The sequence below is a fragment of the Phasianus colchicus genome, chromosome 36, assembly GCF_987193195.1.
Source record: "Phasianus colchicus chromosome 36, bPhaCol1.hap1.1, whole genome shotgun sequence".
Classification (NCBI taxonomy): Eukaryota; Metazoa; Chordata; class Aves; order Galliformes; family Phasianidae; genus Phasianus; species Phasianus colchicus.
In genome coordinates this window covers 2,028,760-2,056,135 of record NC_143471.1, presented here as the reverse complement: position 1 = coordinate 2,056,135, position 27,376 = coordinate 2,028,760, and the positions used below count along the sequence as shown (strand labels likewise).

General features: G+C 64.1%; 1 protein-coding gene across 6 annotated transcripts; it reads right to left on the bottom strand.

Annotated features, from left to right (window-relative positions):
• Positions 1-172: 172 nt before the first annotated feature.
• Positions 173-27,133, bottom strand: GPS2 (G protein pathway suppressor 2). Of its 6 annotated transcripts, XM_090129501.1 has the most exons (11): positions 26,435-27,048; positions 22,682-22,791; positions 19,312-19,424; positions 17,040-17,116; positions 13,110-13,189; positions 10,884-11,025; positions 8,832-8,921; positions 6,568-6,647; positions 3,173-3,226; positions 2,313-2,396; positions 173-296 (listed from the first exon to the last, which is right to left on the bottom strand). In XM_090129501.1, exons 1-11 carry the CDS (start codon positions 26,715-26,717, stop codon positions 207-209), a joined length of 1,203 nt encoding a protein of 400 aa, XP_089985627.1. In that variant the 5' UTR covers positions 26,718-27,048; the 3' UTR covers positions 173-206. The 6 variants fall into 6 exon arrangements, with proteins under 6 accessions (XP_089985627.1, XP_089985624.1, XP_089985622.1 ...); XM_090129498.1 differs by lacking the exons at positions 22,682-22,791; positions 26,435-27,048 and adding an exon at positions 21,217-22,643; XM_090129495.1 differs by lacking the exons at positions 173-296; positions 22,682-22,791; positions 26,435-27,048 and adding exons at positions 1,106-1,957; positions 21,217-22,650 and having other exon boundaries at positions 2,047-2,396.
• Positions 27,134-27,376: the final 243 nt, after the last annotated feature.

The window sequence follows — 27,376 nt, the reverse complement described above, 5'->3', positions numbered from 1 at the left end:
GCGGGGGGGGGCGGGGGTCCGAGCGGAAGTGACGTCATCGGGGCGGCGGGGGGGTTGTGGGGGAGGGGGAGAAGCCCGGAAGTGACGTCATCGGCGAAGGGGGGGTGGGGGGTGGGCGGGGGGAGAAGTCCGGAAGTGACGTCATCGGTGTGGCGGCGGGGGGATTGTGGGGGGGGCGGGGGGAGCTTCCGGCGGATGTGACGTCATCACTTGTGGTAGAAACGCTGCCCCTGGGGGGGGTGGGGGAGGAACGGAGCGTGGCGGGCGGGGGGGGGGGCGGAGGGGGGGAAGCCGGACTGGGGGGCGGGAGGGGAGGGGGGGGGAGGGGAGAGAGACGTCAGTAAGGGGGGGGGTTGGGACCCATAGGTGTGGGGCTGACCCAGAAGTGGGGGGGGTTGGGACCCATAGGTGTGGGGCTGACCCATAAGGGGGGGAGGTGGGGGGGGTTGGGACCCATAAGTGGGGGGGGTGGGGGGGGTTGGGACCCATAGGTGTGGGGCTGACCCAGAAGTGGGGGGGGATGGGGGACCCATAAGTGGGGGGGGGGAGGGGGGAGAGGATGTGGGGCTGACCCAGAAGTGGGGGGGGAAGGGTGGGGGGCTTCGGACCCATAGGTGTGGGGCTGACCCATAAGTGGGGGGGGTGGGGAGGGGACGGTGGACCCATAAGTGTGTGTGGGGGGGGGGGGTTGGGACCCATAGGTGTGGGGCTGACCCATAAGTGGGGGGAGGGTAGATGTGGGGCTGACCCATAAGTGGGGGGGGCGCAGGTGTGGGGCTGACCCATAAGTTGGGGGGGGAGTTGGGACCCATAGATGTGGGGCTGACCCAGAAGTTGGGGGGTGGGGAGGGGATGGGGGACCCATAAGTGGGGGGAGGGTTGTAGATGTGGGGCTGACCCATAAGTGGGGGGGGTACGGGGGGTTGGGACCCATAAGTGGGGGGAGTGGGGGAGGTTGGGACCCATAGGTGTGGGGCTGACCCAGAAGTTGGGGGTGGGGTTGGGACCCATAGATGTGGGGCTGACCCAGAAGTGGGGGGGGGCGCAGGTGTGGGGCTGACCCATAAGTGGGGGGGGTGGGGGGGGTTGGGACCCATAGGTGTGGGGCTGAAACGTAAGTGGGGCGGGGAGGGGATGGGTGACCCATAAGCGGGGGGGGTGGAGGACCCATAAATGGGGGCGGACGATGACAGCCCCACATCTATGGGGCAGGGGAGCTCCCACCCCACACATCCCAACCCCACACCTATGGGGTAGCCCTACATTCACCCCACAAATCCCAGCCCCACATCTATGGGGCAGCCCCGGATCTATGGGGCAGAGGAGCTCCCACCCCATACATCCCATCCCACATCTACACATCCCAGCCCCACACCTATGGGGCAGCCCTATATTCACCCCATCCCTCCCATCCCACATCTATGGGGCAGAGGAGCTCCCACCCCACACATCCCATCCCACATCTATGGGGCAGCCCCACATCTATGGGGCAGAGGAACTCCCACCCCATACATCCCATCCCACATCTATGGGGCAGCCCCACATCTATGGGGCAGGGGAGCTCCCGCCCCACATACCCCAGCCCCACATCTATGGGGCAGCCCTACATTCACCCCACACATCCCAGCCCCACATCTATGGGGCAGCCCCCACTCACCCCATACCTCCCATCCCATATCTATGGGGCAGCCCCACATCTATGGGGCAGAGGAACTCCCACCTCATACATCCCATCCCACATCTATGGGGCAGCCCCACACTTATGGGGCAGCCCTATATTCACCCCATCCCTCCCATCCCGCATCTATGGGGCAGCCCTACATTCACCCCACACATCCCAGCCCCACACCTATAGGGCAGCCCCACACTTATGGGGCAGCCCTATATTCACCCCATCCCTCCCATCCCGCATCTATGGGGCAGCCCTACATTCACCCCACACATCCCAGCCCCACATCTATGGGGCAGCCCCACACTCATCCCATCCCTCCCATCCCACATCTATGGGGCAGAGGAGCTCCCACCCCACACATCCCAGCCCCACACCTATGGGGCAGAGGAGCTCCCACCCCACACATCCCAGCCCCACACCTATGGGGCAGAGGAGCTCCCACCCCACACATCCCAGCCCCACACCTATGGGGCAGAGGAGCTCCCACCCCACACATCCCAGCCCCACACCTATGGGGCAGAGGAGCTCCCACCCCACACATCCCAGCCCCACACCTATGGGGCAGAGGAGCTCCCACCCCACACATCCCAGCCCCCCACCTATGGGGCAGCCCCACACTTATGGGGCAGCCCCCACTCACCCCATGGGGCTGCTGCCCGCTGGCTCCGTGGGGCTGGAAGCTCCCTGGGGATGCGGGGCGGGCGTGGGGGAAGGGCAGCGACCCCTAAGTGTGGGGCGGAGGGGGGGGGGAGATGTGGGGCCCGGCCCTATAGAGGCACCCCACGCATCCCAGAACCATAAACCCCCCCCCGACCCCATAAGTCCCCCCCCCACCCCATAATCCCCCACCCCACACATCCCCCTCGACCCCATAACCCCCCCCGACCCCATAGATCCCCCCCGAGCCCATAAACCCCCCCCACCCCATAACCTCCCTGACCCCAAAATCCCCCCCTGACCCCACAACCCCCCCACCCCATAAATCCCCCCCACCCCATAACCCCCCATCCTACAAATCCCCCCCCCGACCCCACAACCTCCCCCGACCCCACAACCCCCCCGACCCCATAAGCCCCCCAACCCCATAAACCCCCCCAACCCCACAACCCCCCCACCCCATAACCCCCCCCGACCCTATAAATCCGCCCCCCACCCCACAAACCCGCTCCGACCCCATAACCCCCCGACCCCACAACCCCCTGACCCCATAACCCCCCCAACCCATAAACCCCCGACCCCACAACCCCCCCTGATCCTACAACCCCCCCGACCCCAGAAACCCCCCCTGACCCCATAACCCCCCCGACCCCATAACCCCCCCCACCCTATAAATCCCCCCCTGATCCTACAACCCTCCCCACCCCATAACCTCCCTGACCCCAAAATCCCCCCATGACCCCACAACCCCCCGACCCCATAACCCCCCCGACCCCATAACCCCCCCGACCCCACAACCCCCCCTATGACCCCATAACCCCCCGACCCCATAACCCCGCTCACCTTCCCCACGGTTGGCAGCGGGGCGCTGGGCAGCAGCTGCGTGTTGTGCAGGGCCTGCGGGGTTGTGGGGTCAGCGGGGTTTTATAGGGTCAGGGGGGTTATGGGGTCAGGGGGGTTTATAGGGTCGGGGGGGGTTATGGGGTCGGGGGGGGTTGTGCGGTCACGGGGGGTTGTGGGGTCGGGGGCGTTTGTGGGGTCAGGGGGGGTTATGGGGTTGGGGGGGTTATGGGGTCGGGGGGGGTTGTGGGGTGGGGGGGTTGTGGGGTCGGGGGGGTTATGGGGTCGGGGGGGTTTATAGGGTCGGGGGGGGTTGTGGGGTCGGGGGCGTTTGTGGGGTCAGGGGGGGTTATGGGGTGGGGGGGGTTTATAGGGTCGGGGGGGGGTTGTGGGGTCGGGGGCGTTTGTGGGGTCAGGGGGGGTTATGGGGTGGGGGGGGTTGTGGGGTCGGGGGGGTCTGTGGGGTCGGGGGGGTTATGGGGACGGGGGGGGGTTATAGGGTCGGGAGGGGTTGTGGGTCAGCGGGGTTATGGGGTCGGGGGGTTGTGGGGTCATGGGGGGGTTTGTGGGGTCGGGGGGGGTTTATAGGGTCAGCGGGGTTATGGGGTCGGGGGGGTTGTGGGGTCATGGGGGGGTTTGTGGGGTCGGGGGGGGTTTATAGGGTCAGTGGGGTTATGGGGTCGGGGGGGTTGTGGGGTCAGGGGGGGTTATGGGGTCAGGGGGTTTGTGGGGTCGGGGGGCATTATGGGGTTGGGGGGGGTTTATAGGGTCAGTGGGGTTATGGGGTCGGGGGGGTTATGGGGTCAGGGGGTTTGTGGGGTCAGGGGGCGTTATGGGGTCGGGGGGGGTTATGGGGTCGGGGGGGGTTTGTGGGGTCAGGGGGGGTTATGGGGTCAGGGGGGTTGTGGGGTCAGGGGGGCTTATAGGGTCAGGGGGTTTATGGGGTCACGGGGTTGTGGGGTCGGGGGGGGTTGTGGGGTCAGCAGGGCTTATAGGGTCAGGGGGGTTGTGGGGTCGGGGGGGGTTATAGGGTCAGGGGGGGTTTATAGGGTTGGGGGGAGGTTTATGGGCTCGGGGGGGTTGTGGGGTCGGGGGGGGAGTTATGGGGTCGGGGGGGGTTGTGGGGTCGGGGGGGGTTTATAGGGTCAGGGGGGGTTATGGGGTCAGGGGGTTTGTGGGGTCGGGGGGGGATTTATGGGGTCAGGGGGGCTTGTGGGATCAGGGGGGGTTGTGGGGTCGGGGGGGTTTATAGGGTCGGGGGGGTTTGTGGGGTCGGGGGGGTTGTGGGGTCAGGGGGGGTTGTGGGGTCGGGGGGGGATTTATGGGCTCAGGGGGTTTGTGAGGTCAGGGGGGCGTTTGTGGGGTCGGGGGTGCATTTGTAGGATGGGGGGTTATGGGGTGGGGGGCTTTATGGGGTCGGGTGGGGTTGTGGGGTCAGGGGGGGTTTGTGGGGTCAGGAGGGGATTTGTAGGATGGGGGGTTATGGGGTGGGGGGGGTTTATGGGGTCGAGGGGGGTTGTGGGGTCGGGGGGGGGAGTTATGGGGTCGGGGGAGGCTTATGGGGTCAGGGGGGCATTTTGGTGTGGGGAGGGCATGGGGTCGGGGGGGGCTTATGGGGTGGGGGGGAGTTATGGGGTGGGGGGGATTTATGGGGTTTATGGGGGGGATTGTGGGGTCAGGGGGGGATTTATGGGGTGGGGGGGTTTATGGGGTCGGGGGGGGTTTGTGGGGTCAGGCTGGGGTTTATGGGGTGGGGTGGATTTATGGGGTCAGAGGGGCCATGGGGGGGTTGTGGGGTCGGGGGGGGTTATGGGGTGGGGGGGGATTTATGGGGTGGGGGGGATTTGTGGGGTGGGGGCTTATAGGGTGGGGTTATGGGGTGGGGGTTTATGGGGCACAACTCCCCCACCCTCCTGGTCCCACAGATGCCCTTTCCTGCCCCATAAGTGCCCCCAAACCCTCCCTGCCCCATAGATTCCCCCCAGCCCCACAGATTCCCCCCCCAGCCCCATAAGTGCCCCCAGACCCCTCCTGCCCCATAGATTTCCCTCCCCCCCAGCCCCATAAGTGCCCCCTGCCCCCCCACCCCCATAGATTCCCCCCTGCCCCACAAATTCCCCCCCCAGCCCCATAACTGACCCCAGATCCCTCCCTGCCCCATAGATTCCCCCCTGCCCCACAGATTCCCACCCCAGCCCCATAGATTTCTCCCCCCCCAGCCCCATAAGTGCCCCCAGTCCCCCCCCACCCCACAGATTCCCACCCCCGCCCCATAGATTTCTCCCCCCCCTGCCCCATAGATCCCCCCCCAGCCCCATATGTGCCCCCAGACCCCTCCTGCCCCACAGATCCCCCCCCCAGCCCCATAGATCCCCCCCAGCCCCATAAGTGCCCCCAGACCCCCCCTGCCCCACAGATCCCCCCCCCAGCCCCATAAGTGGCCCCCAGACCCCTCCTGCCCCACAGATTCCTCCCCACCCAGCCCCATAAGTGCCCCCATCCCCCTCCTGCCCCACAGATTCCTCCCCAGCCCCATAAGTGCCCCCAGACCCCTCCTGCCCCATAGATTTCCCTGCCCCCCAGCCCCATAAGTGCCCCCAGTCCCCCCCCACCCCACAGATTCCCACCCCCGCCCCATAGATTTCTCCCCCCTCTGCCCCACAGATCCCCCCCCCAGCCCCATAAGTGCCCCCAGTCCCCCCCACCCCACAGATTTCCCTCCCCCCCAGCCCCATAAGCGCTCCCAGTCCCCCACCTGCCCCATAGATCCCCCCCCAGCCCCATAAGTGCCCCCAGGCCCCTCCTGCCCCATAGATTTCCCTCCCCCCCTGCCCCACAGATTCCCCCCCCGCCCCATAGATTTCTCCCCCCCAGCCCCATAAGTGCCCCCAGTCCCCCCCCACCCCCAGATTCCCCCCTGCCCCACAGATTCCCACCCCAGCCCCATAGATTTCTCCCACCCCCAGCCCCATAAGTGCCCCCAGTCCCCCCCCACCCCACAGATTCCCACCCCCGCCCCATAGATTTCTCCCCCCCCTGCCCCACAGATCCCCCCCCAGCCCCATAAGTGCCCCCAGACCCCTCCTGCCCCACAGATCCCCCCCCAGCCCCATAGATCCCCCCCAGCCCCATAAGTGCCCCCAGCCCCCTCCTGCCCCACAGATCCCCCCCCAGCCCCATAAGTGCCCCCAATCCCCCCCCACCCCACAGATTTCCCTCCCCCCCAGCCCCATAAGTGCTCCCAGCTCCCTCCTGCCCCATAGATCCCCCCCAGCCCCATAAGTGCCCCCAGCTCCCTCCTGCCCCACAGATTCCTCCCCCCCCAGCCCCATAAGTGCCCCCAGCCCCCTCCTGCCCCACAGATCCCCCCCCAGCCCCATAAGTGCCCCCAGACCCACGGCGTCGCTGAAGCCGGACTGCTGGTTGGCGTGCTCCAGCTGCTTCTGCAGGGGGAGGCTGCTGCTGGGGGGCAGAAATCCTGCGGCCCCACAAGTGTGGGGCAGAGAGGAGCGTCAGTGTGTGGGGGGGGGTCAGAGCCCCATAAGTGGGGGGCAGACCCATAGATGTGGGGCAGACCCAGAAATGGGGGTCAGACCCTGAAATGTGGGGCAGTCCCATAAGTGTGGGGCAGACCCCAAAATGTGGGGCAGTCCCAGAAGTGTGGGGCAGACCCAGAAATGGGGGTCAGACCCATAAGTGTGGGCCAGCCCTATAAGTGGGAGTCAGACCCAGAAGTGTGGGGCAGACCCTGAAGTGAGGGTCAGACCCATAAGTGGGGGTCAGCACCACAAGTGTGGGGCAGACCCATAAGTGTGGGTCAGCCCCATGGATTGTGGTCAGCCCCATAAGTGTGGGGCAGACCCATAAGTGGGGGTCAGCTCCATAAGTGTGGGGCAGACCCAGAAATGGGGGTCAGACCCTGAAGTGTGGGGCAGTCCCATAAGTGTGGGGCACACCCATAAGTGTGGGGCAAACCCAAAAATGTGGGGCAGACCCATAAGTGTGGGGCAGACCCATGTGGGGGTCAGACCCAGAAGTGTGGGGCAGACCCTGAACTGAGGGTCAGACCCATAAGTGTGGGTCAGCCCCATAAGTGTGGGTCAGCCCCATAGGTTGTGGTCAGCCCCATAAGTGTGGGGCAGACCCATAAGTGGGAGCTGAGCCCCATAAGTTGGAATCAGCCCCATAAGTGGAAGCTAAGCCCCATAAGTGGGGGTCAGCCCCTTAAGTGTGGGGCAGACCCAGAAGTGGGGGTCAGACCCATAAGTGGGGGTCAGCACCACAAGTGTGGGGCAGACCCATAAGTGTGGGGCAGACCCAGAAATGGGGATCAGCCCCACAAGTTGGGATCAGCCCCATAAGTGTGGGGGCAGATCCAGAAGTGTGGGGCAGACCCATAAGTTGGGATCAGACCCATAAGTGGGGGGCAGACCCATAGATGTGGGTCAGCCCCCCTCTTTTAGACCACGCCCCCCTCAGAGTCCTTTCCACCAATCAGGACCCGCCCTTTTTAAGACCACGCCCCCCCTTTAGGCCCCGCCCACACTTCGAGTCCCACACTTCGAGCCCCGCCCCCTCAGCCCCCCGCCCACCAATCGGGTCACACCCTCATTAAGACCACGCCATTTAGGCCCCGCCCCCCTTTTGGCCCCTGCCCGCCAATCAGACACCGCCCCCTTTAGGCCCCGCCCTCATTTCAAGCCCCGCAGCCTCAGGCACCGCCCCCTTTTGAGCCCCAGCCACCAATCAGCTCCGGCCCCCTTTCAAACCACGCCCCCTTTAGATCCCGCCCACACTTCGAGTAAGCCCCGCCCCCTTTAAGCTCTATCCACCAATCGGGTCCCGCCTCCTCTAAAACCACGCCCCCTTCAGACCCCCACCCACCAATCAGGTCCCACCCCTTTCAGACTACACCATTTAGGCCCCGCCCCCTTTTGCCCCCTGCCCACCAATCAGACCCCGCCCCCATTTCATGCCCCGCCCCCTTTAAACGCCATCCACCAATCGGCTCCCGTCGCTTTCAGAACCACGCCCCCTACAGACCACCGCCCACCAATCAGGCCCCACCCCCTTTCAGACCCCGCCCCCTTTGAGCCCCATCCACCAGTCGGCTCCCGTCGCCTTTAAAACCACGCCCCTTTCTGACCCCCACCCACCAATCAGGCCCCGCCCCCTTTAAACCCTATCCACCAATCGGATCCCGTCGCCTTTAGAACCACGCCCCCTTCCGATCGCCGCCCACCAATCAGGCCCCACCCCCTTTCAGACCCCACCCCCTTTAAGCCCCGCCCACAAATCGGCTCCCGCCGCCTTTAGAACCACGCCCCCTTCAGTCCGCCACCCACCAATCAGGCCCCGCCCCCTTCCGACCGCCGCCCACCAATCAGGCCCCGCCCCTTTCCAGGCCCCGCCCCCTTTCAGCCCCCTGCCCACCAATCAGACCCCACCCCCATTTCATGCCCCGCCCTCTTTAAACCCTATCCACCAATCGGCTCCCGCCGCCTTTATAACCACGCCCCCTTCCGACACCCGCCCACCATTCAGGCCCCGCCCCCTTTAAGCCCCGTCCACCAATCGGATCCCGCCGCCTTTATAACCACGCCCCCTTCCGACCGCCGCCCACCAATCAGGCCCCGCCCCTCCCCTAAGCCCCGCCCCTCACCGGTGGGTGCCGGGAAAGCGCCGTGGAGGCCGAAGGCGCCGCCTGGCGGCTGCTGGGGGAGGAACGGCAGAGCCGCGAAGGGGGCGGGGCCTGCGGGAGGAAGCCAATCAGAGAGCGCCGAGCCGAGCGCGGAGCCAATCGGAGAGCGCCGAGACAGCGCGGAGCCAATCAGAGAGCGCCGAGCCGAGTGCGGAGCCAATCGGAGAGCGCCGAGCCGATGGGACAACAAAACTGCCCCACTTCTCCACGCTCTGCGCCCCATAGAGACCCCCAGCCCCATAGAATCCCCCACCCCACCCCATAAAGACCCCCAGCCCCATAGAATCCCCACATCCCACCCCATAAAGACCCCCAGCCCCATAGAATCCCACATCCCACCCCATAGATGCCCCCAGCCCCACATCCCACCCCATAGAGACCCCCAGCCCCATAGAATCCCCACATCACACCCCATAGAGAACCCCAGCCCCACATCCCACCCCACTGAGAGCCCCCCAGCCCCACAGAACCCCCCCAACCCCACATCTCCCCCCATCTCCCACCCCATAGAATCCCCCCACCCCACAGAACCCCATCCCAGCCACCCACCCCCCACATTCCACCCCATAGAATCCCCCCACCCCCTATCTCCCACCCCAAAGAAGCCCCCCAGCCCCCCATCACCCCCATCCCACCCCACAGAACCCCATCTCAGCCCCCCACCCCCATCTCCCACCCAATAGAACCCCCCCAGCCCCACATCTCCCCCCATCTCCCACCCCACAGAAGCCCCCCAGCCCCATAGATCCCCCCCACCCCACATCCCACCCCACATCCCACCCCACAGAACCCCCCCAGCCCCACATCTCCCCGCATCCCCAACCCCACAGAACCCCCCCCACCCCCCATTTCCCACCCCATAGAACCCCCCCACCCCACATCTCCCCCCACAGAAGCCCCCCAGCCCCACATCTCCCCCCATCTCCCACCCCACAGAACCCCCCCAGCCCCACATCTCCCCCCATCTCCCACCCCATAGAACCCCCCCAGCCCCACATCTCCCCCCATCTCCCACCCCACAGAACCTCCCCACCCCCCATCTCCCAGCCCCACATCTCCCCCCACCTCCCACCCTAGAACCCCCCCACCCCCCACATCCCACCCCATAGAACCCCCCCACCCCCCATCTCCCCCCATCTCCCACCCCATACAACCCCCCCACCCCCCATCTCCCACCCCACAGAACCCCCCCACCCCCCATCTCCCCCCATCTCCCACCCCATGGAACCCCCCCAGCCCCATAGAACCCCCCACATCCCACCCCATAGATGCCCCCACCCCCCATCTCCCACCCCACAGAAGTCCCCCAGCCCCATAGATCCCCCCCACCCCCCACATCCCACCCCACAGAACCCCCCCAGCCCCACATCTCCCCCCATCTCCCACCCCACAGAAGCCCCCCACCCCCCATAGAACCCCCCCAGCCCCACATCTCCCCCCATTTCCCACCCCACAGAACCCCCCAGCCCCCCATCCCACCCCATAGATGCCCCCAGCCCCACATCTCCCCCCATTTCCCACCCCACATCTCCCCCCCATAGAACCCCCCCAACCCCACATCTCCCCCCCATCTCCCACCCCACAGAACCCCCCCACCCCCCATCCCACCCCATACAAGCCCCCCACCCCACATCTCCCCCCATCCCCAACCCCACAGAAGCCCCCCAACCCCATGGAACCCCCCCACCCCCCATCTCCCACCCCATAGAACCCCCCCACCCCCCATCACCCCCATCCCACCCCCCAGAACCCCCCCACCCCCCATTTCCCACCCCACAGAAACCCCCAACCCCACATCTCCCCCCATCCCCAACCCCACAGAAGCCCCCCAGCCCCATGGAACCCCCCCACCCCCCACATCCCACCCCACAGATGCCCCCAACCCCACATCTCCCCCCCATCTCCCACCCCACAGAAGCCCCCAGCCCCATAGAACCCCCCCACCCATTTCCCACCCCACAGAACCCCCCCAGCCCCACATCTCCCCCCCATCCCCCCCCCCCCCATGCTCACCCCTGAGCTGCTGTGCTCCTCCAAACCCCCCCGGCTGCGCGGCCCCGAATTGATTTTGCCCCACGGCGAAGGGGCCAGGGGGGGGGGGGGCCGCCTGACCCCCCTGGAACGGCTCAGCCCCAAAGGCCCCAAAGTGCCGAGTCTGGGGGGGGGGGGGAAAAGGGGGGGGGGGGTTAGGGGGCACCCCGGAAGTCTGGGGGATCCCATAGGGGGGGGGCACTTGGGGGGCACCCCATAGATATGGGGGGGCAGTTGTGAGGCACCCCATAAATATGGGGGGGCACTTGGGGGGCACCCCATAGGTAAGGGGGGGGGCTTTTAGGGGCACCCAAAGATATGGGGGATCCCATGGGGGGGGCACTTGGGGGGCACCGCATAGATGGGGGGGGGCAGTTGTGGGGCACCCCATAGATAAGGAGGGGGCACTTGGGGGCACCCAAAGATATAGGGGATCCCATAGGTGGGGGCACTTGGGGGGCACCCCATAGATGGGGGGGGCATTTGGGGGCACCCCGGAAGTATGGGGGATCCCATAGGGGGGGGGCACTTGGGGGGCACCCCATAGATGGGGGGGGGCACTTGGGGGGCATCCCATAGATATGGGGGGGGGCACCCCATAGGTAAGGGGGGGGGCTTTTAGGGGCACCCAAAGATATGGGGGATCCCATAGGTGGGGGCACTTGGGGGGCACCCTAGAGATCGGGGGGGGGCATTTGGGGGCACCCCATAGATCTGGGGGATCCCATAGGTGGGGGCACTTGGGGGGCACCCTAGAGATCGGGGGGGGGCATTTGGGGGCACCCCATAGATCTGGGGGATCCCATAGGTGGGGGCACTTGGGGGGTACCCTAGAGATGGGGGGGGGCATTTGGGGGCACCCCATAGATATGGGGGATCCCATAGGTGGGGCACCCCAGAGATGGGGGGGACCCTAAAGGGGGGCACTTGTGGGGCACCCCATAGATCTGGGGGGGGCATTTGGGGGCACCCTGGAAATTTGGGGGATCCCATGGGGGGGCAGTTGGGGGGCACCCCATAGGTAAGGGGGGGGGCTTTTAGGGGCACCCAAAGATATGGGGGATCCCATAGGTGGGGGCACTTGGGGGGCACCCTAGAGATGGGGGGGGGCATTTGGGGGGCACCCCATAGATCTGGGGGGGCATTTGGGGGCACCCCGGAAGTATGGGGGATCCCATGGGGGGGGCACTTGGGGGGCACCCTATAGATGGGGGGGGGCAGTTGGGGGCACCCCATAGATATGGGGGGGGAAGTTGTGGCCACCCCATAGATATGGGGGATCCCATAGGGGGGGGCACTTGGGGGGCATCCCAGAGATGGGGGGGGCATTTGGGGGCCACCCCATAGATCTGGGGGGGCATTTAGGGGTCACCTCATAGATGGGGGCACTTGGGGGGCACCCCATAGGTAAGGGACCCATAAAGGGGGGCACTTGGGGGGCACCCCATAGGTAAGGGGGGGGGAAGTTGTGGGCACCCAATAGATATGGGGGGGGGCATTTGGGGGCACCCAAAGATATGGGGGATCCCATAGGTTGGGGCACTTGGGGGGCACCCCATAGATATGGGGGGGGCATTTGGGGGCACCCCAGAGATATCGGGGATCCCATAGGTGGGGGCCACCCCATAAATATGGGGCACCCCATAAATATGGGGGATCCCATAGTTGGGGGCACTTGTGGGGCACCCCATAGATGTGGGGCCACTTGTGGGGCGCCCCATAGACAGGGGCACTTGTAGGGCACCCCATAGACAGGGGCAGTTGTGGGGCACCCCATAGATGTGGGGCCACTTGTGGGGCGCCCCATAGATACGGGGGCAGCTGTGGGGCGCCCCATAGACGGGGCCACTTGTGGGGCACCCCATAGACGGGGGCACTTGTGGGGCACCCCATAGACGGGGCCACTTGTGGGGCGCCCCATAGATGTGGGGGCACTTGTGGGGCACCCCATAGATATGGAATCACCCCATAAATGGGGCACTTGTGGGGTACCCCATAGATGTGGGGCCACTTGTGGGGCACCCCATAGACAGGGGCACTTGTGGGGCGCCCCATAGATGTGGGGGCAGTTGTGGGGCACCCTAAAGACACAGGATCACCCCATAGATGTGGGGTCACCCCATAGATGTGGGGCCACTTGTGGGGCACCCCATAGACGGGGCCACTTGTGGGGCGCCCCACAGATGTGGGGCAGAGCGGCGCACTCACGCTGATGACGGCGCCGTACATCTGCTTGCCCCGCTCGGCTCCCAGCAGCGTCCCGGCGCGGCCGTGACCCCCGGGGCTGCCTGGGGGGTGAGACCCACAGCTGCCCCACAGCGCCCCATAGCTGCCCCATAGCCGCCCCATAGCTGCCCCATAGCCGCCCCATAGCTGCCCCATAGCCAACCCATAGCTGCCCCATAGCCACCCTACAGCTGCCCCATAGCTGCCCCATAACCGCCCCATAGCTGCCCCATAGCTGCCCCACAGCTGCCCCATAACCGCCCCATAGCTGCCCCATAGCCACCCCATAGCCGCCCCATAACTGCCCCATAACCGCCCCATAGCCACCCCATAGCTGCCCCATAGCTGTCCCATAACTGTCCCATAGCTGCCCCATAGCCACCCCATAGCTGCCCCATAACCACCCCATAGCTGCCCCATAGCCACCCCATAGCTGCCCCACAGCTGCCCCATAACCGCCCCATAGCTGCACCATAGCTGCCCCATAGCGCTCCATAGCTGCCCCATAGCTGCCCGATAACCGCCCCATAGCTGCCCCATAGCTGCCCCATAACTGCCCAATAGCTGCCCCATAACTGCCCCATAGCTGCCCCATAGCGCTCCATAGCTGCCCCATAGCCACCCCATAGCTGCCCCATAGCCACCCCACAGCTGCCCCATAGCCACCCCATAGCCGCCCCATAGCCACCCCATAGCTGCCCCATAGCCATCCCACAGCTGCCCCATAACCGCCCCATAGCCACCCCACAGCTGCCCCACAGCTGCCCCATAGCCGCCCCATAGCTGCCCTATAGCTGCCCCATAGCTGCCCCATAGCCACCCTACAGCTGCCACATAGCGCCCCATAGCTGCCCCATAGCACCCCATAGCTGCCCCATAGCGCCCCACAGCTGCCCCATAGACACCCCACAGCTGCCCCATAACCGCCCCATAGCTGCCCCATAACTGCCCCATAGCTGCCCCATAACTGCCCTATAGCTGCCCCATATCCGCCCCATAGCTGCCCCATAACCGCCCCATAGCTGCCCCATAGCGCCTCACAGCTGCCTCACAGCCGCCCCATAGCCACCCCATAGCTACCACATAGCTGCCCCATAGCCACCCTACAGCTGCCACATAGCGCCCCATAGCTGCCCCATAGCTGCCCCATAGCCGCCCCATAGCTGCCCCATAGCTGCCCCATAGCCGCCCCATAGCTGCCCCATAACTGCCCCATAGCCACCCCATAGCCACCCCACAGCTGCCCCATAGCGCTCCATAGCCACCCCATAGCTGCCCCATAACCGCCCCATAGCTGCCCCATAGCTGCCCGATAACCGCCCCATAGATGCCCCATAGCGCTCCATAGCCACCCCATAGCTGCCCCATAACCACCCCATAGCTGCCCCATAGCTGCCCCATAGCCGCCCCATAGCTGCCCGATAACCGCCCCATAGATGCCCCATAGCGCTCCATAGCCGCCCCATAGCTGCCCCATAGCCACCCCATAGCTGCCCCATAACTGCCCCATAACCGCCCCATAGCTGCCCCACAGCTGCCCCATAGCGCCCCACAGCTGCCCCATAGCCACCCCACAGCTGCCCCATAGCTGCCCCATAACCGCCCCATAGCTGCCCCATAGCTGCCCCACAGCTGCCCCATAACCGCCCCATAGCTGCCCCATAGCCACCCCATAGCCGCCCCATAACTGCCCCATAACCGCCCCATAGCCACCCCATAGCTGCCCCATAGCTGTCCCATAACTGTCCCATAGCTGCCCCATAGCCACCCCATAGCTGCCCCATAACCACCCCATAGCTGCCCCATAGCCACCCCATAGCTGCCCCATAGCTGCCCCACAGCTGCCCCATAACCGCCCCATAGCTGCACCATAGCTGCCCCATAGCGCTCCATAGCTGCCCCATAGCTGCCCGATAACCGCCCCATAGCTGCCCCATAGCTGCCCCATAACTGCCCAATAGCTGCCCCATAGCTGCCCCATAGCGCTCCATAGCTGCCCCATAGCCACCCCATAGCTGCCCCATAGCCACCCCACAGCTGCCCCATAGCCACCCCATAGCCGCCCCATAGCCACCCCATAGCTGCCCCATAGCCATCCCACAGCTGCCCCATAACCGCCCCATAGCCACCCCACAGCTGCCCCACAGCTGCCCCATAGCCGCCCCATAGCTGCCCTATAGCTGCCCCATAGCTGCCCCATAGCCACCCTACAGCTGCCACATAGCGCCCCATAGCTGCCCCATAGCACCCCATAGCTGCCCCATAGCGCCCCACAGCTGCCCCATAGACACCCCACAGCTGCCCCATAACCGCCCCATAGCTGCCCCATAACTGCCCCATAGCTGCCCCATAACTGCCCTATAGCTGCCCCATATCCGCCCCATAGCTGCCCCATAACCGCCCCATAGCTGCCCCATAGCGCCTCACAGCTGCCTCACAGCCGCCCCATAGCCACCCCATAGCTACCACATAGCTGCCCCATAGCCACCCTACAGCTGCCACATAGCGCCCCATAGCTGCCCCATAGCTGCCCCATAGCCGCCCCATAGCTGCCCCATAGCTGCCCCATAGCCGCCCCATAGCTGCCCCATAGCCACCCCACAGCTGCCCCATAGCGCTCCATAGCCACCCCATAGCTGCCCCATAACCGCCCCATAGCTGCCCCATAGCTGCCCGATAACCGCCCCATAGATGCCCCATAGCGCTCCATAGCCACCCCATAGCTGCCCCATAACCACCCCATAGCTGCCCCATAGCTGCCCCATAGCCGCCCCATAGCCGCCCCATAGCTGCCCGATAACCGCCCCATAGATGCCCCATAGCGCTCCATAGCCGCCCCATAGCTGCCCCATAGCCACCCCATAGCTGCCCCATAACTGCCCCATAACCGCCCCATAGCTGCCCCACAGCTGCCCCATAGCGCCCCACAGCTGCCCCATAGCCACCCCACAGCTGCCCCATAGCTGCCCCATAGCCAGCTGCCCCATAGCGCCCCAAACCCCCCAGGGCTGCCTGTGGGGTGAGACCCACAGCTGCCCCATAACTGCCCCACAGCTGCCCCATAGCGCCTCATAACCGCCCCATAGCTGCCCCATAACCACCCCATAGCTGACCTCATAACCCCAAAATCCCATGACCCCATAACCCCATGACCCCATAGATAACCCCATAACCCCATACCCACCCCATAACTCCGTAACTGACCCCATAGCTCACCTCATAACCCCATAGATGGCCCCATAACCCCATAAATGAGCCCATGACCCCATAGCTGACCCCATAACCCCATGACCCCATAGCTGTCCCCACAGCCGACCCCATGACCCCATACCCACCCCATGACCCCATAGCTGACCCCATAACCCCATAAATGACCCCATGACCCCATAGCTGACCCCATAACCCCATAGCTGACCCCATGACCCCATAGCTGACCCCATAACCCCATGACCCCATAGCTGACCCCATAACTGACCCCATAGCTGACCCCATAACCCCATAGCTGACCCCATGACCCCATAGCTGACCCCATAGCTGACCCCATAACCCCATACATGACCCCATAACCCCATGACCCCATAGCTGACCCCATAGCTGACCCCATGCCCCCATAGCTGACCCCATACCCACCCCATAACCCCATGCCCCCATAGCTGACCCCATGATCCCATAGCTGACCCCATACCCACCCCATAACCCCATAACCCCATAGCTGACCCCATGACCCCATAGCTGACCCCATAACCCCATACATGACCCCATAACCCCATGACCCCATAGCTGACCCCATAGCTGACCCCATGACCCCATAGCTGACCCCATACCCACCCCATAACCCCATGACCCCATAGCTGACCCCATGACCCCATAGCTGACCCCATGACCCCATGACCCCATAGCCGACCCCATTACCCTGCATGTTGAGGAGGTGCCCCCCCCCGTGCACCAGGCCCTGCTGGTAGGCGGCGGCCGTCAGCGTCGTCAGGTCGCTGCGGGAACAGCCGTGATTGGACGGCACGGCGGCTGGGGGCGGGGCTTCGAGGGGGCGGGGCTTCGTGGGTCGGGGCGCGGTTGGAGGACGGGGCTTCGGGGGGCGGGGCTTCGAGGGGCGGGGCTTCATGGGTCGGGGCGCGGTTGGAGGACGGGGCTTCGGGGGGCGGGGCTTAAAGGAGGCGGGGCTTCGAGGGGGCGGGGTTTTGTGGGTCGGGGCGCGGTTGGAGGACAGGCCTTCGGGGGGCGGGGCTTTGTGGGGCCGGGCTTCGAGGGTCGGAGCGTGGTTGGAGGACGGGGCTTCTGGGGGCGGGGCTTCGTGGGCCGGGGCGCGGCTGGAGGACGGGGCTTCTGGGGGCGGGGCTTACAGGGGGCGGGGCTTCGAGGGGGCGGGGCTTCGTGGGTCGGGGCGCGGTTGCAGGGCGGGGCTTTGAGGGGGCGGGCTTTGAGGGGGCGGGCTTTGAGGGGGCGGGGCTTCGAGGGGGCGGGGCTTCGTGGATCGGAGCGCGGTTGGAGGGCGGGGCTTTGAGGGGGCGGGGTTTATAGGGGGCGGGGTTTTGAGCGGCAGGGCTTTCTGGGGGCGGGGCTTCGAGGGGGAGTGGCTTATAGGGGTTCTGGGGGTTGTGGGGTCGGGGGCTTTATGGGGTCTGGGGGGTGCCGAGTGTCAGCCCCAAAAGTCCCAGCCCCACAAGTGGCAGCCCCTCAACCCCCATCCCCACAACCCCCAGCCCCACACATCCCAGCCCCACACATCCCAGCCCCACACCTCCATCCCCACACCCTCCAGCCCCACAACCCCCCCAGCCCCACACATCCCAGCCCCACAACCCCCAGCCCCACAACTCCCCCAACCCCACAACCCACCCAACCCCACAGCCCCCAGCCCCACAACCCCCAGCCCCACAAGCGGCAGCCCCACAAGCAGCAGCCCCACAAGCAGCAGCCCCACAGCTCCCATCCCCACAACCCCCTCAGCCCCACAACCCCCCAAGCCCCACAACCTGCATCCCCACAACCCGCATCCCCACAAGCAGCAGCCCCACAACCCCCACAGCCCCACAACCCCCCCAGCCCCACAACCCCCCGCAGCCCCACAACCCCCAGCCCCACACATCCCAGCCCCACACATCCCAGCCCCACACATCCCAGCCCCACAACCCCAGCCCCACACCTCCCATCCCCACAAGCCCCCCAGCCCCACAAGCGGCAGCCCCACACCTCCCAGCCCCACACCCCCCATCCCCACACCCCCCATCCCCACAACTCCCCCAGTCCCACACCCCCATCCCCACACCCCCCATCCCCACACCCCCCATCCCCACACCTCCCATCCCCACACCCCCCATCCCCACACCTCCCATCCCCATACCCCCAGCCCCACAACCCCCGCAGCCCCACAACCCCCAGCCCCACAAGTGGCAGCCCCCCACCCCCAGCCCCACAACCCCCCGCAGCCCCACAAGTGCCAGCCCCACACCTCCCAGCCCCACAACCCCCCGCAGCCCCACACCCCCATCCCCACAACCCCCCCATCCCCACACCCCCATCCCCACAGCCCCCATCCCCACACCCCGAGCCCCACACCTCCCAGCCCCACAAGTGGCAGCCCCCCACCCCCAGCCCCACAACCCCCCCATCCCCACACCTCCCATCCCCACACCCCCCCAGCACCACAAGTGCCAGCCCCACACCCTCCATCCCCACACCTCCCATCCCCACAACTCCCCCATCCCCACAACCCCCCCAGCCCCACAACCCCCAGCCCCACAAGTGGCAGCCCCACAACCCCCCCATCCCCACAACCCCCCCAGCCCCACAAGTGGCAGCCCCACAACTCCCCCATCCCCCCACCCCCATCCCCACACCCCCCAGCCCCACAACCCCCCCAGCCCCACACCCCCAGCCCCACACCCCCCAGCCCCACAACCCCCCCATCCCCACAACCCCCAGCCCCACACCCCCAGCCCCACAACTGCACATCCCTCCCCACACCTCCCAGCCCCACACCCCCCATCCCCAAACCCCCATCCCCACAACCCCCCCATCCCCACACCTCCCATCCCCACACCCCCCATCCCCACACCTCCATCCCCACAACCCTCCCATCCCCACACCTCCATCCCCACAACCCCCAGCCCCACACCCCCATCCCCCCACCCCCAGCCCCACACCCCCCCAGCCCCACAAGCCGCACCTCTGCTCCTTGCGGCGCCGCTTCTCCTCCTCGTGCAGCACCTTCTTGAGCTGCAGGAACAGCTGGTGCTTCTCGTCCTGCAGCGCCGCCAGCCGCTCCTGCAGCTTCTGCAGCTGTGGGGCGCAGGGGCACCCGTGGATCGACCCACAACCAGGACCCCAGAACCCCGACCCCATAACCCTGACCCCATAACCTCCCTGACCCCATAAACCCTCTGACCCCATAACCCCGACCCCAGAGCCCCGACCCCATAACCCTGACCCCAGAACCCTGACCCCAGAACCCTGACCCCAGAGCCCCGACCCCAGAACCCCCGACCCCATAACCCCCCTGACCTCATAGCCCCGACCCCACAACCCGGACCCCAGAGCCCCGACCCCATAACCCTGACCCCATAACCCTGACCCCATAACCTCCCTGACCCCATAAACCCTCTGACCCCATAACCCCGACCCCAGAGCCCCGACCCCATAACCCTGACCCCAGAACCCTGACCCCACAACCCGGACCCCAGAGCCCCGACCCCATAACCCTGACCCCAGAACCCCGACCCCATAACCCCCCTGACCCCATAACCCCGACCCCACAACCCCCCTGACCCCAGAACCCCGACCCCATAACCCCCCTGACCCCATAACCCACAACCCTGGCCCCACAACCCTGACCCCATAACCCCCCTGACCCCAGAACCCCGACCCCATAACCCCCCTGACCCCACAACCCTGACCCCAGAAACCCGACCCCATAACCCTGACCCCATAACCCCCCTGACCCCACAACCCCGACCCCACAACCTTGACCCCATAGCCCCGACCCCATAACCCCGACCCCATAACCCCCCTGACCCCATAACCCCCCTGACCCCACAGCCCCGACCCCATAACCCTGACCCCATAAACCCGACCACATAACCCCCCTGACCCCAGAACCCCCCTGACCTCACGACCCTGATCCCATAACCCTGACCCCATAGCCCCGACCCCATAACCCCAACCCCATAACCCCCCTGACCCCATAGCCCCGACCCCAGAGCCCCAGAACCCCCCTGACCCCATAACCCTGACCCCAGAGCCCCGACCCCATAACCCCCCTGACCCCACAACCCTGGCCCCATAACCCCGACCCCACAACCCCATAACCCCCTGACCCCACGACCCTGATCCCATAACCCTGCCCCATAACCCCCCTGACCCCAGAACCCCGACCCCATAACTCCCCCGACCCCATAACCCCCCTGACCCCATAACCCTGACCCCATAACCCCCCTGACCCCATAACCCCGACCCCATAACCCCCCTGACCCCATAACCCTGACCCCACAACCCTGACCCCACAACCCCCCTGACCCCATAACCCCCCTGACCCCACAACCCTGACCCCACAACCCCGACCCCATAACCCTGACCCCAGAACCCCGACCCCATAACCCCCCTGACCCCAGAACTCTGACCCCACAACCCCGACCCCATAACCCCCCTGACCCCATAACCCCCCTGACCCCACAACCCTGACCCCATAACCCTGACCCCATAACCCCCCTGACCCCACAACCCCGACCCCACAACCCTGACCCCATAACCCCGACCCCATAACCCCCCTGACCCCATAACCCCCCTGACCCCACAGCCCCGACCCCATAACCCTGACCCCATAAACCCGACCACATAACCCCCCTGACCCCATAGCCCCGACCCCATAACCCCCCTGACCCCATAACCCCCCTGGCCCCATAACCCTGACCCCATAACCCTGACCCCATAGCCCCCCTGACCCCATAACCCTGACCCCATAAACCCGACCACATAACCCCCCTGACCCCATAACCCTGTCCCCACAACCCTGACCCACAGCCCCCCTGACCCCACAACCCCAAATGACCCCAAAAAAACCCCAAAAAATCCCGACCTGCTCCCTGGTCTCCTCCAGCGACATCCACAACCCCATAAACCCCATAAACCCTGACTGACCCCATAACCCCATAACCCCATAACCCCCATCTGACCCCATAACCCCATGACCCCAAAAAACCCCAAATGACCCCAAAAAAACCCCAAACGACCCCAAAAAATCCCGACCTGCTCCCTGGTCTCCTCCAGCGACATCCACAACCCCATAAACCCCATAAACCCTGACTGACCCCATAACCCCATAATCCCCATCTGACCCCATAACCCCATAACCCCAGACTGACCCCATAACCCCATGACCCCAAAACCCCACGACCCCCAAAAACCCCAAAAAAACCCCAAAAAATCCCGACCTGCTCCCTGGTCTCCTCCAGCGACATCCACAACCCCATAAACCCCATAAACCCTGACTGACCCCATAACCCCATAATCCCCATCTGACCCCATAACCCCATAACCCCAGACTGACCCCATAACCCCATGACCCCAAAACCCCACGACCCCCAAAAACCCCAAAAAAACCCCAAAAAATCCCGACCTGCTCCCTGGTCTCCTCCAGCGACATCCACAACCCCATAAACCCCATAAACCCTGACTGACCCCATAACCCCATAATCCCCATCTGACCCCATAACCCCATAACCCCAGACTGACCCCATAACCCCATGACCCCAAAACCCCACGACCCCCAAAAACCCCAAAAAAACCCCAAAAAATCCCGACCTGCTCCCTGGTCTCCTCCAGCGACATCCACAACCCCATAAACCCCATAAACCCTGACTGACCCCATAACCCCATAATCCCCATCTGACCCCATAACCCCATAACCCCAGACTGACCCCATAACCCCATGACCCCAAAACCCCACGACCCCCAAAAACCCCAAAAAAACCCCAAAAAATCCCGACCTGCTCCCTGGTCTCCTCCAGCGACATCCACAACCCCATAAACCCCATAAACCCTGACTGACCCCATAACCCCATAATCCCCATCTGACCCCATAACCCCATAACCCCAGACTGACCCCATAACCCCATGACCCCAAAACCCCACGACCCCCAAAAACCCCAAAAAAACCCCAAAAAATCCCGACCTGCTCCCTGGTCTCCTCCAGCGACATCCACAACCCCATAAACCCCATAAACCCTGACTGACCCCATAACCCCATAATCCCCATCTGACCCCATAACCCCATAACCCCAGACTGACCCCATAACCCCATGACCCCAAAACCCCACGACCCCCAAAAACCCCAAAAAAACCCCAAAAAATCCCGACCTGCTCCCTGGTCTCCTCCAGCGACATCCACAACCCCATAAACCCCATAAACCCTGACTGACCCCATAACCCCATAATCCCCATCTGACCCCATAACCCCATAACCCCAGACTGACCCCATAACCCCATGACCCCAAAACCCCACGACCCCCAAAAACCCCAAAAAAACCCCAAAAAATCCCGACCTGCTCCCTGGTCTCCTCCAGCGACATCCGCTCCTCCATTTCCTTCCTGCGCCGCCGCTCCTGCTCCTCCCGCAGCTTCTGCTCCATCATCTTATCCACCTCCTCCTCCTCTGAAAATCCCAAAAAAACCCCAAAAAGACCCCAAAAGTGACCCCAAAAGGAACAAAATCACCCCAAAAGGACCCAAGATGTCCCAAAATGGGCAAAAACTGCCCCAAAACGGCCCCAAAATGGCCACAAATGGCCCCAAAATGGCTCCTGCTCCTCCCGCAGCTTCTGCTCCATCATCTTATCCACCTCCTCCTCCTCTGGAAACCCCAAAAAAACCCCAAAAAGACCCCAAAAGTGACCCCAAAAGGAACAAAACGACCCCAAAAGGAACAAAATGACCCCAAAAGGGCAAAAAAGGACCCAAAATGGCCCCAAAATGGCCACAAATGGCCCCAAAATGGCTCCTGCTCCTCCCGCAGCTTCTGCTCCATCATCTTATCCACCTCCTCCTCCTCTGGAAACCCCAAAAAAACCCCAAAAAGACCCCAAAAGTGACCCCAAAAGGAACAAAACGACCCCAAAAGGAACAAAATGACCCCAAAAGGGCAAAAAAGGACCCAAAATGGCCCCAAAATGGCCACAAATGGCCCCAAAATGGCTCCTGCTCCTCCCGCAGCTTCTGCTCCATCATCTTATCCACCTCCTCCTCCTCTGAAAACCCCAAAAAAACCCCAAAAAGACCCCAAAAGTGACCCCAAAAGGAACAGAACGACCCCAAAAGGAACAAAAGGACCCCAAAAGGACCCAAAAAGACCCCAAAATGGACACAAATGTTCCCAAAATGGCCATAAATGACCCCAAAATGGCTCCTTCTCCCCCCACAGCTTCTGCTCCATCATCTTATCCACCTCCTCCTCCTCTGGAAACCCCAAAGAAACCCCAAAAAGACCCCACAAGTGACCCCAAAAGGAACAAAGTGACCCCAAAAGGAACAAAACGACCCCAAAAGGGCAAAAAAGGACCCAAAATGGCCACAAATGGCCACAAATGGCCCCAAAATGGCTCCTGCTCCTCCCGCAGCTTCTGCTCCATCATCTTATCCACCTCCTCCTCCTCTGAAAACCCCAAAAAAAACCCAAAAAGACCCCAAAAGTGACCCCAAAAGGAACAGAACGACCCCAAAAGGAACAAAAGGACCCCAAAAGGACCCAAAATGGCCCCAAAATGGACACAAATGTTCCCAAAATGGCCATAAATGACCCCAAAATGGCTCCTGCTCCTCCCGCAGCTTCTGCTCCATCATCTTATCCACCTCCTCCTCCTCTGGAAACCCCAAAAAAACCCCAAAAAGACACCAAAAGTGACCCCAAAAGGAACAAAGTGACCCTGAAAGGATCAAAAGGACCCCAAAAGGGCAAAAAAGGACCCAAAAATGGCCCCAAAATGGCCACAAATGACCCCAAAATGGCTCCTGCTCCTCCCGCAGCTTCTGCTCCATCATCTTATCCACCTCCTCCTCCTCTGGAAACCCCATAAAAACCCCAAAAGTGACCCCAAAAGGAAGAAAATGACCCCAAAAGGACCCAAAAGGACCCCAAAAGGACCCAAAATGACCCCAAAATGGACAAAAATGTCCCAAAATGGCCACAAATGACCCCAAAATGGCTCCTGCTCCTCCCGCAGCTTCTGCTCCGTCATCTTATCCACCTCCTCCTCCTCTGAAAACCCCAAAAAAACCCCAAAAAGACCCCAAAAATGACCCCAAAAGGAACAAAACGACCCCAAAAGGACCCCAAAGAACCCAAACTGGGAAAAAACGGCCCCAAAACGGCCCCAAAATGGCCACAAATGGCCCCAAAATGGCTCCTGCTCCTCCCGCAGCTTCTGCTCCATCATCTTATCCACCTCCTCCTCCTCTGGAAACCCCAAAAAAACCCCCAAAAGACCCAAAAAGTGACCCCAAAAGGAACAAAATCACCCCAAAAGGACCCAAGATGTCCCAAAATGGGCAAACACTGCCCCAAAACGGCCCCAAAATGGCCACAAATGACCCCAAAATGGCTCCTGCTCCTCCCGCAGCTTCTGCTCCATCATCTTATCCACCTCCTCCTCCTCTGGAAACCCCAAGAAAACCCCAAAAAGACCCCAAAAATGACCCCAAAAGGAACAAAGTGACCCCAAAAGGAACAACATGACCCCAAAAGGACCCAAAAGGCCCCCCCCACTTCCCCCCCTGTAGGACCCATAGGCCCCGTTGCCATGGCAACGACCCCCCCCCCATAGGCCCTGTTGCCATGGAGACGCCCCCCACTTTGCCCCCCCCACAATTGACCCCTTAGGCCACGTTACCATGGCAACGACCCCCAATTCGCCCCCCCCAAGGCCCCGTAGCCATGGCAACGACTCCCCCCCCCATAGGCCCCGTTGCCATGGCGACGCCCCCCCCCCCACTTCCCCGCAGCCCCCATAGGCCGCATAGGCCCAACAGGCCGCATAGGCCCCGTTGCCATGGAGACGCCCCCCACTCTGCCCCCCCCCCCAACCCCCTTATGGACCCTATAGGCCTCATTGCATAGCAACGACCCCCCCCCAAAAGGCTCCGTTGCCATGGAAACAATCCCCACTTTGCCTCCCCCCACCCCCCATAGGCCCTATAGGCCCCATAGGCCCCGTTGCCATGGAGATGCCCCTCACTTTGCCCCCCCCCCCCCCCAACCTCACTATGGACCCTATAGGCCTCATTGCATGGCAACGCCTCCCCCCAAAAGACTCCGTTGCCATGGAAACGCCGCCCCCCCCCCCGCTTCACCTCCCAGCCCCCACCCCCCATAGGCCCAACAGGCTGCACAGGCCCCGTTGCCATGGAGACGCCCCTCACTTTGCCCCCCCAGCCCACCCCACTACAGGCCCTATAAGCCTCGCTGCCATGGAGAGACCCCCCCCAAATTGCCCCCCCACCCAAAGGACCCATAGGCCCCGTTGCCATGGCGACGCCCCCCCCCCCCCTTCCCCGCAGCCCCCATAGGCCGCATAGGCCCAACAGGCCGCATAGGCCCCGTTGCCATGGAGACGGCCCTCACTTTGCCCCCCCCCCAACCCCCTTATGGACCCTATAGGCCTCATTGCATAGCAACGACCCCCCCCAAAAGACTCCGTTGCCATGGAAACGCCCCCCCCGCTTCACCTCCCCCCCCCCACCCCCCATAGGCCCTATAGGCCCCATAGGCCCCGTTGCCATGGAGACGCCCCTCACTTTGCCCCCCCAGCCCACCCCACTACAGGCCTTATAAGCCTCGCTGCCATGGAGGGACCCCCCCCAAATTGCCCCCCCACCCAAAGGCCCCATAGGCCCCGTTGCCATGGCGACGCCCCCCCCCCCCCTTCCCAGCAGCCCCCATAGGCCGCATAGGCCCAACAGGCCGCATAGGCCCCGTTGCCATGGAGACGCCCCTCACTTTGCCCCCCCCCCCCCCCCCAACCCCCTTATGAACCCTATAGGCCTCATTGCATGGCAACGCCTCCCCCCAAGAGACTCCGTTGCCATGGAAACGCCCCCCCCCCGCTACACCTCCCAGCCCCCCACCCCCCATAGGCCGTATAGGCCCCATAGGCCCCGTTGCCATGGCGACGCCCCCCCCCCCCCTTCCCCGCAGCCCCCATAGGCCGCATAGGCCCAACAGGCCGCATAGGCCCCGTTGCCATGGAGACGCCGCCCCGCTCCCCAAGGCGACGCCCCCCCCCCCGCTCCCCTCCTCTCCTCACCCTGCCGCTTCCGCTCGCGCTCCATCATCACGTGGCGGTGCAGCGCCCTGGCCATGGCCGAGGAAAGCTTCGGCCGCTCCAGCAGCGCCGGCATCTTGGCGCGGCTCGGCCGGAAGTGCCGCTGGATCAGCACTTCCTCTTCCGCTTTCCAGTTTTCAACCCACCGCTTCCGGTAATGAAGTAGGCGGGCTCCAGGCTGGAAAGAAATACTTCCGGGACGACGGACCGGGCTTTCAACTCCAAGAAGGCGACTTTTAGTGCGAAAAAGGCGACTTTTGGTCATGAAGCGCTGAGTTACGGCTTGCGGGGTGGGGGATGGGGGGCGGTTAACGGTCTGAGGGATCGACTTCCGGCCCCCCGGATCCGACTTCCGGTCTCTCGGGGACGCATCCCTCTTTTCAGGGGTCGACTTCCGGTCTCCCGATCCGACTTCCGGTCCTTGGGGTGGTGGACCCTCTCCTCAGGGGTCGACTTCCGGTCCCCCGATCCGACTTCCGGTCTCTCGGGGACGCATCCCTCTTTTCAGGGGTCGGCTTCCGGTTCCCCGGATCGGACTTCCGGTCTTTCGGGTGGCGGAACCTCTCCTCAATGGTCGACTTCCGGTCCCCCGATCCAACTTCCGGTCTTTCGGATAGTGGACCCTCTCCGAAAAGGTCGACTTCCGGTCCCCCGATTTGATTTCCGGTCTCTCGGGGGCTGATTTCCGGCCCGCCGATTCGACTTCCGGACTCTCGGGGGGACGGATCCCCCTCAGGGGTCGACTTCCGGTCCTCGGATCCGACTTCCGGGAGCGGATCCCTCTCCTAAGGCATCGACTTCCGGCCCTGAAGGCTCCGCTTCCGCTTCCGAGCGAGCGAACGCAGCGCGGCGCCGTAGCCCCGCCCACCGCGTGGTGACGTCACGCCTCAAAGCCACGCCCCCACCCCAGCTTAACCCTTTCGG

What these genes read in the sequence shown, in the direction of transcription:
- GPS2 (XM_090129495.1), bottom strand. Translation starts at nt 22,617, where the DNA reads ATGGGGTCAGTCTGGGGTTATGGGGTTATGGGGTCAGATGGGGATTAT. An exon ending in TGGAGGAGACCAGGGAGCAG is followed by an intron (nt 19,425 to 21,216) that starts GTCGGGATTTTT and finishes TGCGCCCCACAG; the next exon opens with CTGCAGAAGCTGCAGGAGCG. An exon ending in GGAGCTCCTCTGCCCCATAG is followed by an intron (nt 1,958 to 2,046) that starts GTGTGGGGCTGG and finishes GCTGCCCCATAG; the next exon opens with ATGTGGGGCTGGGATGTGTG.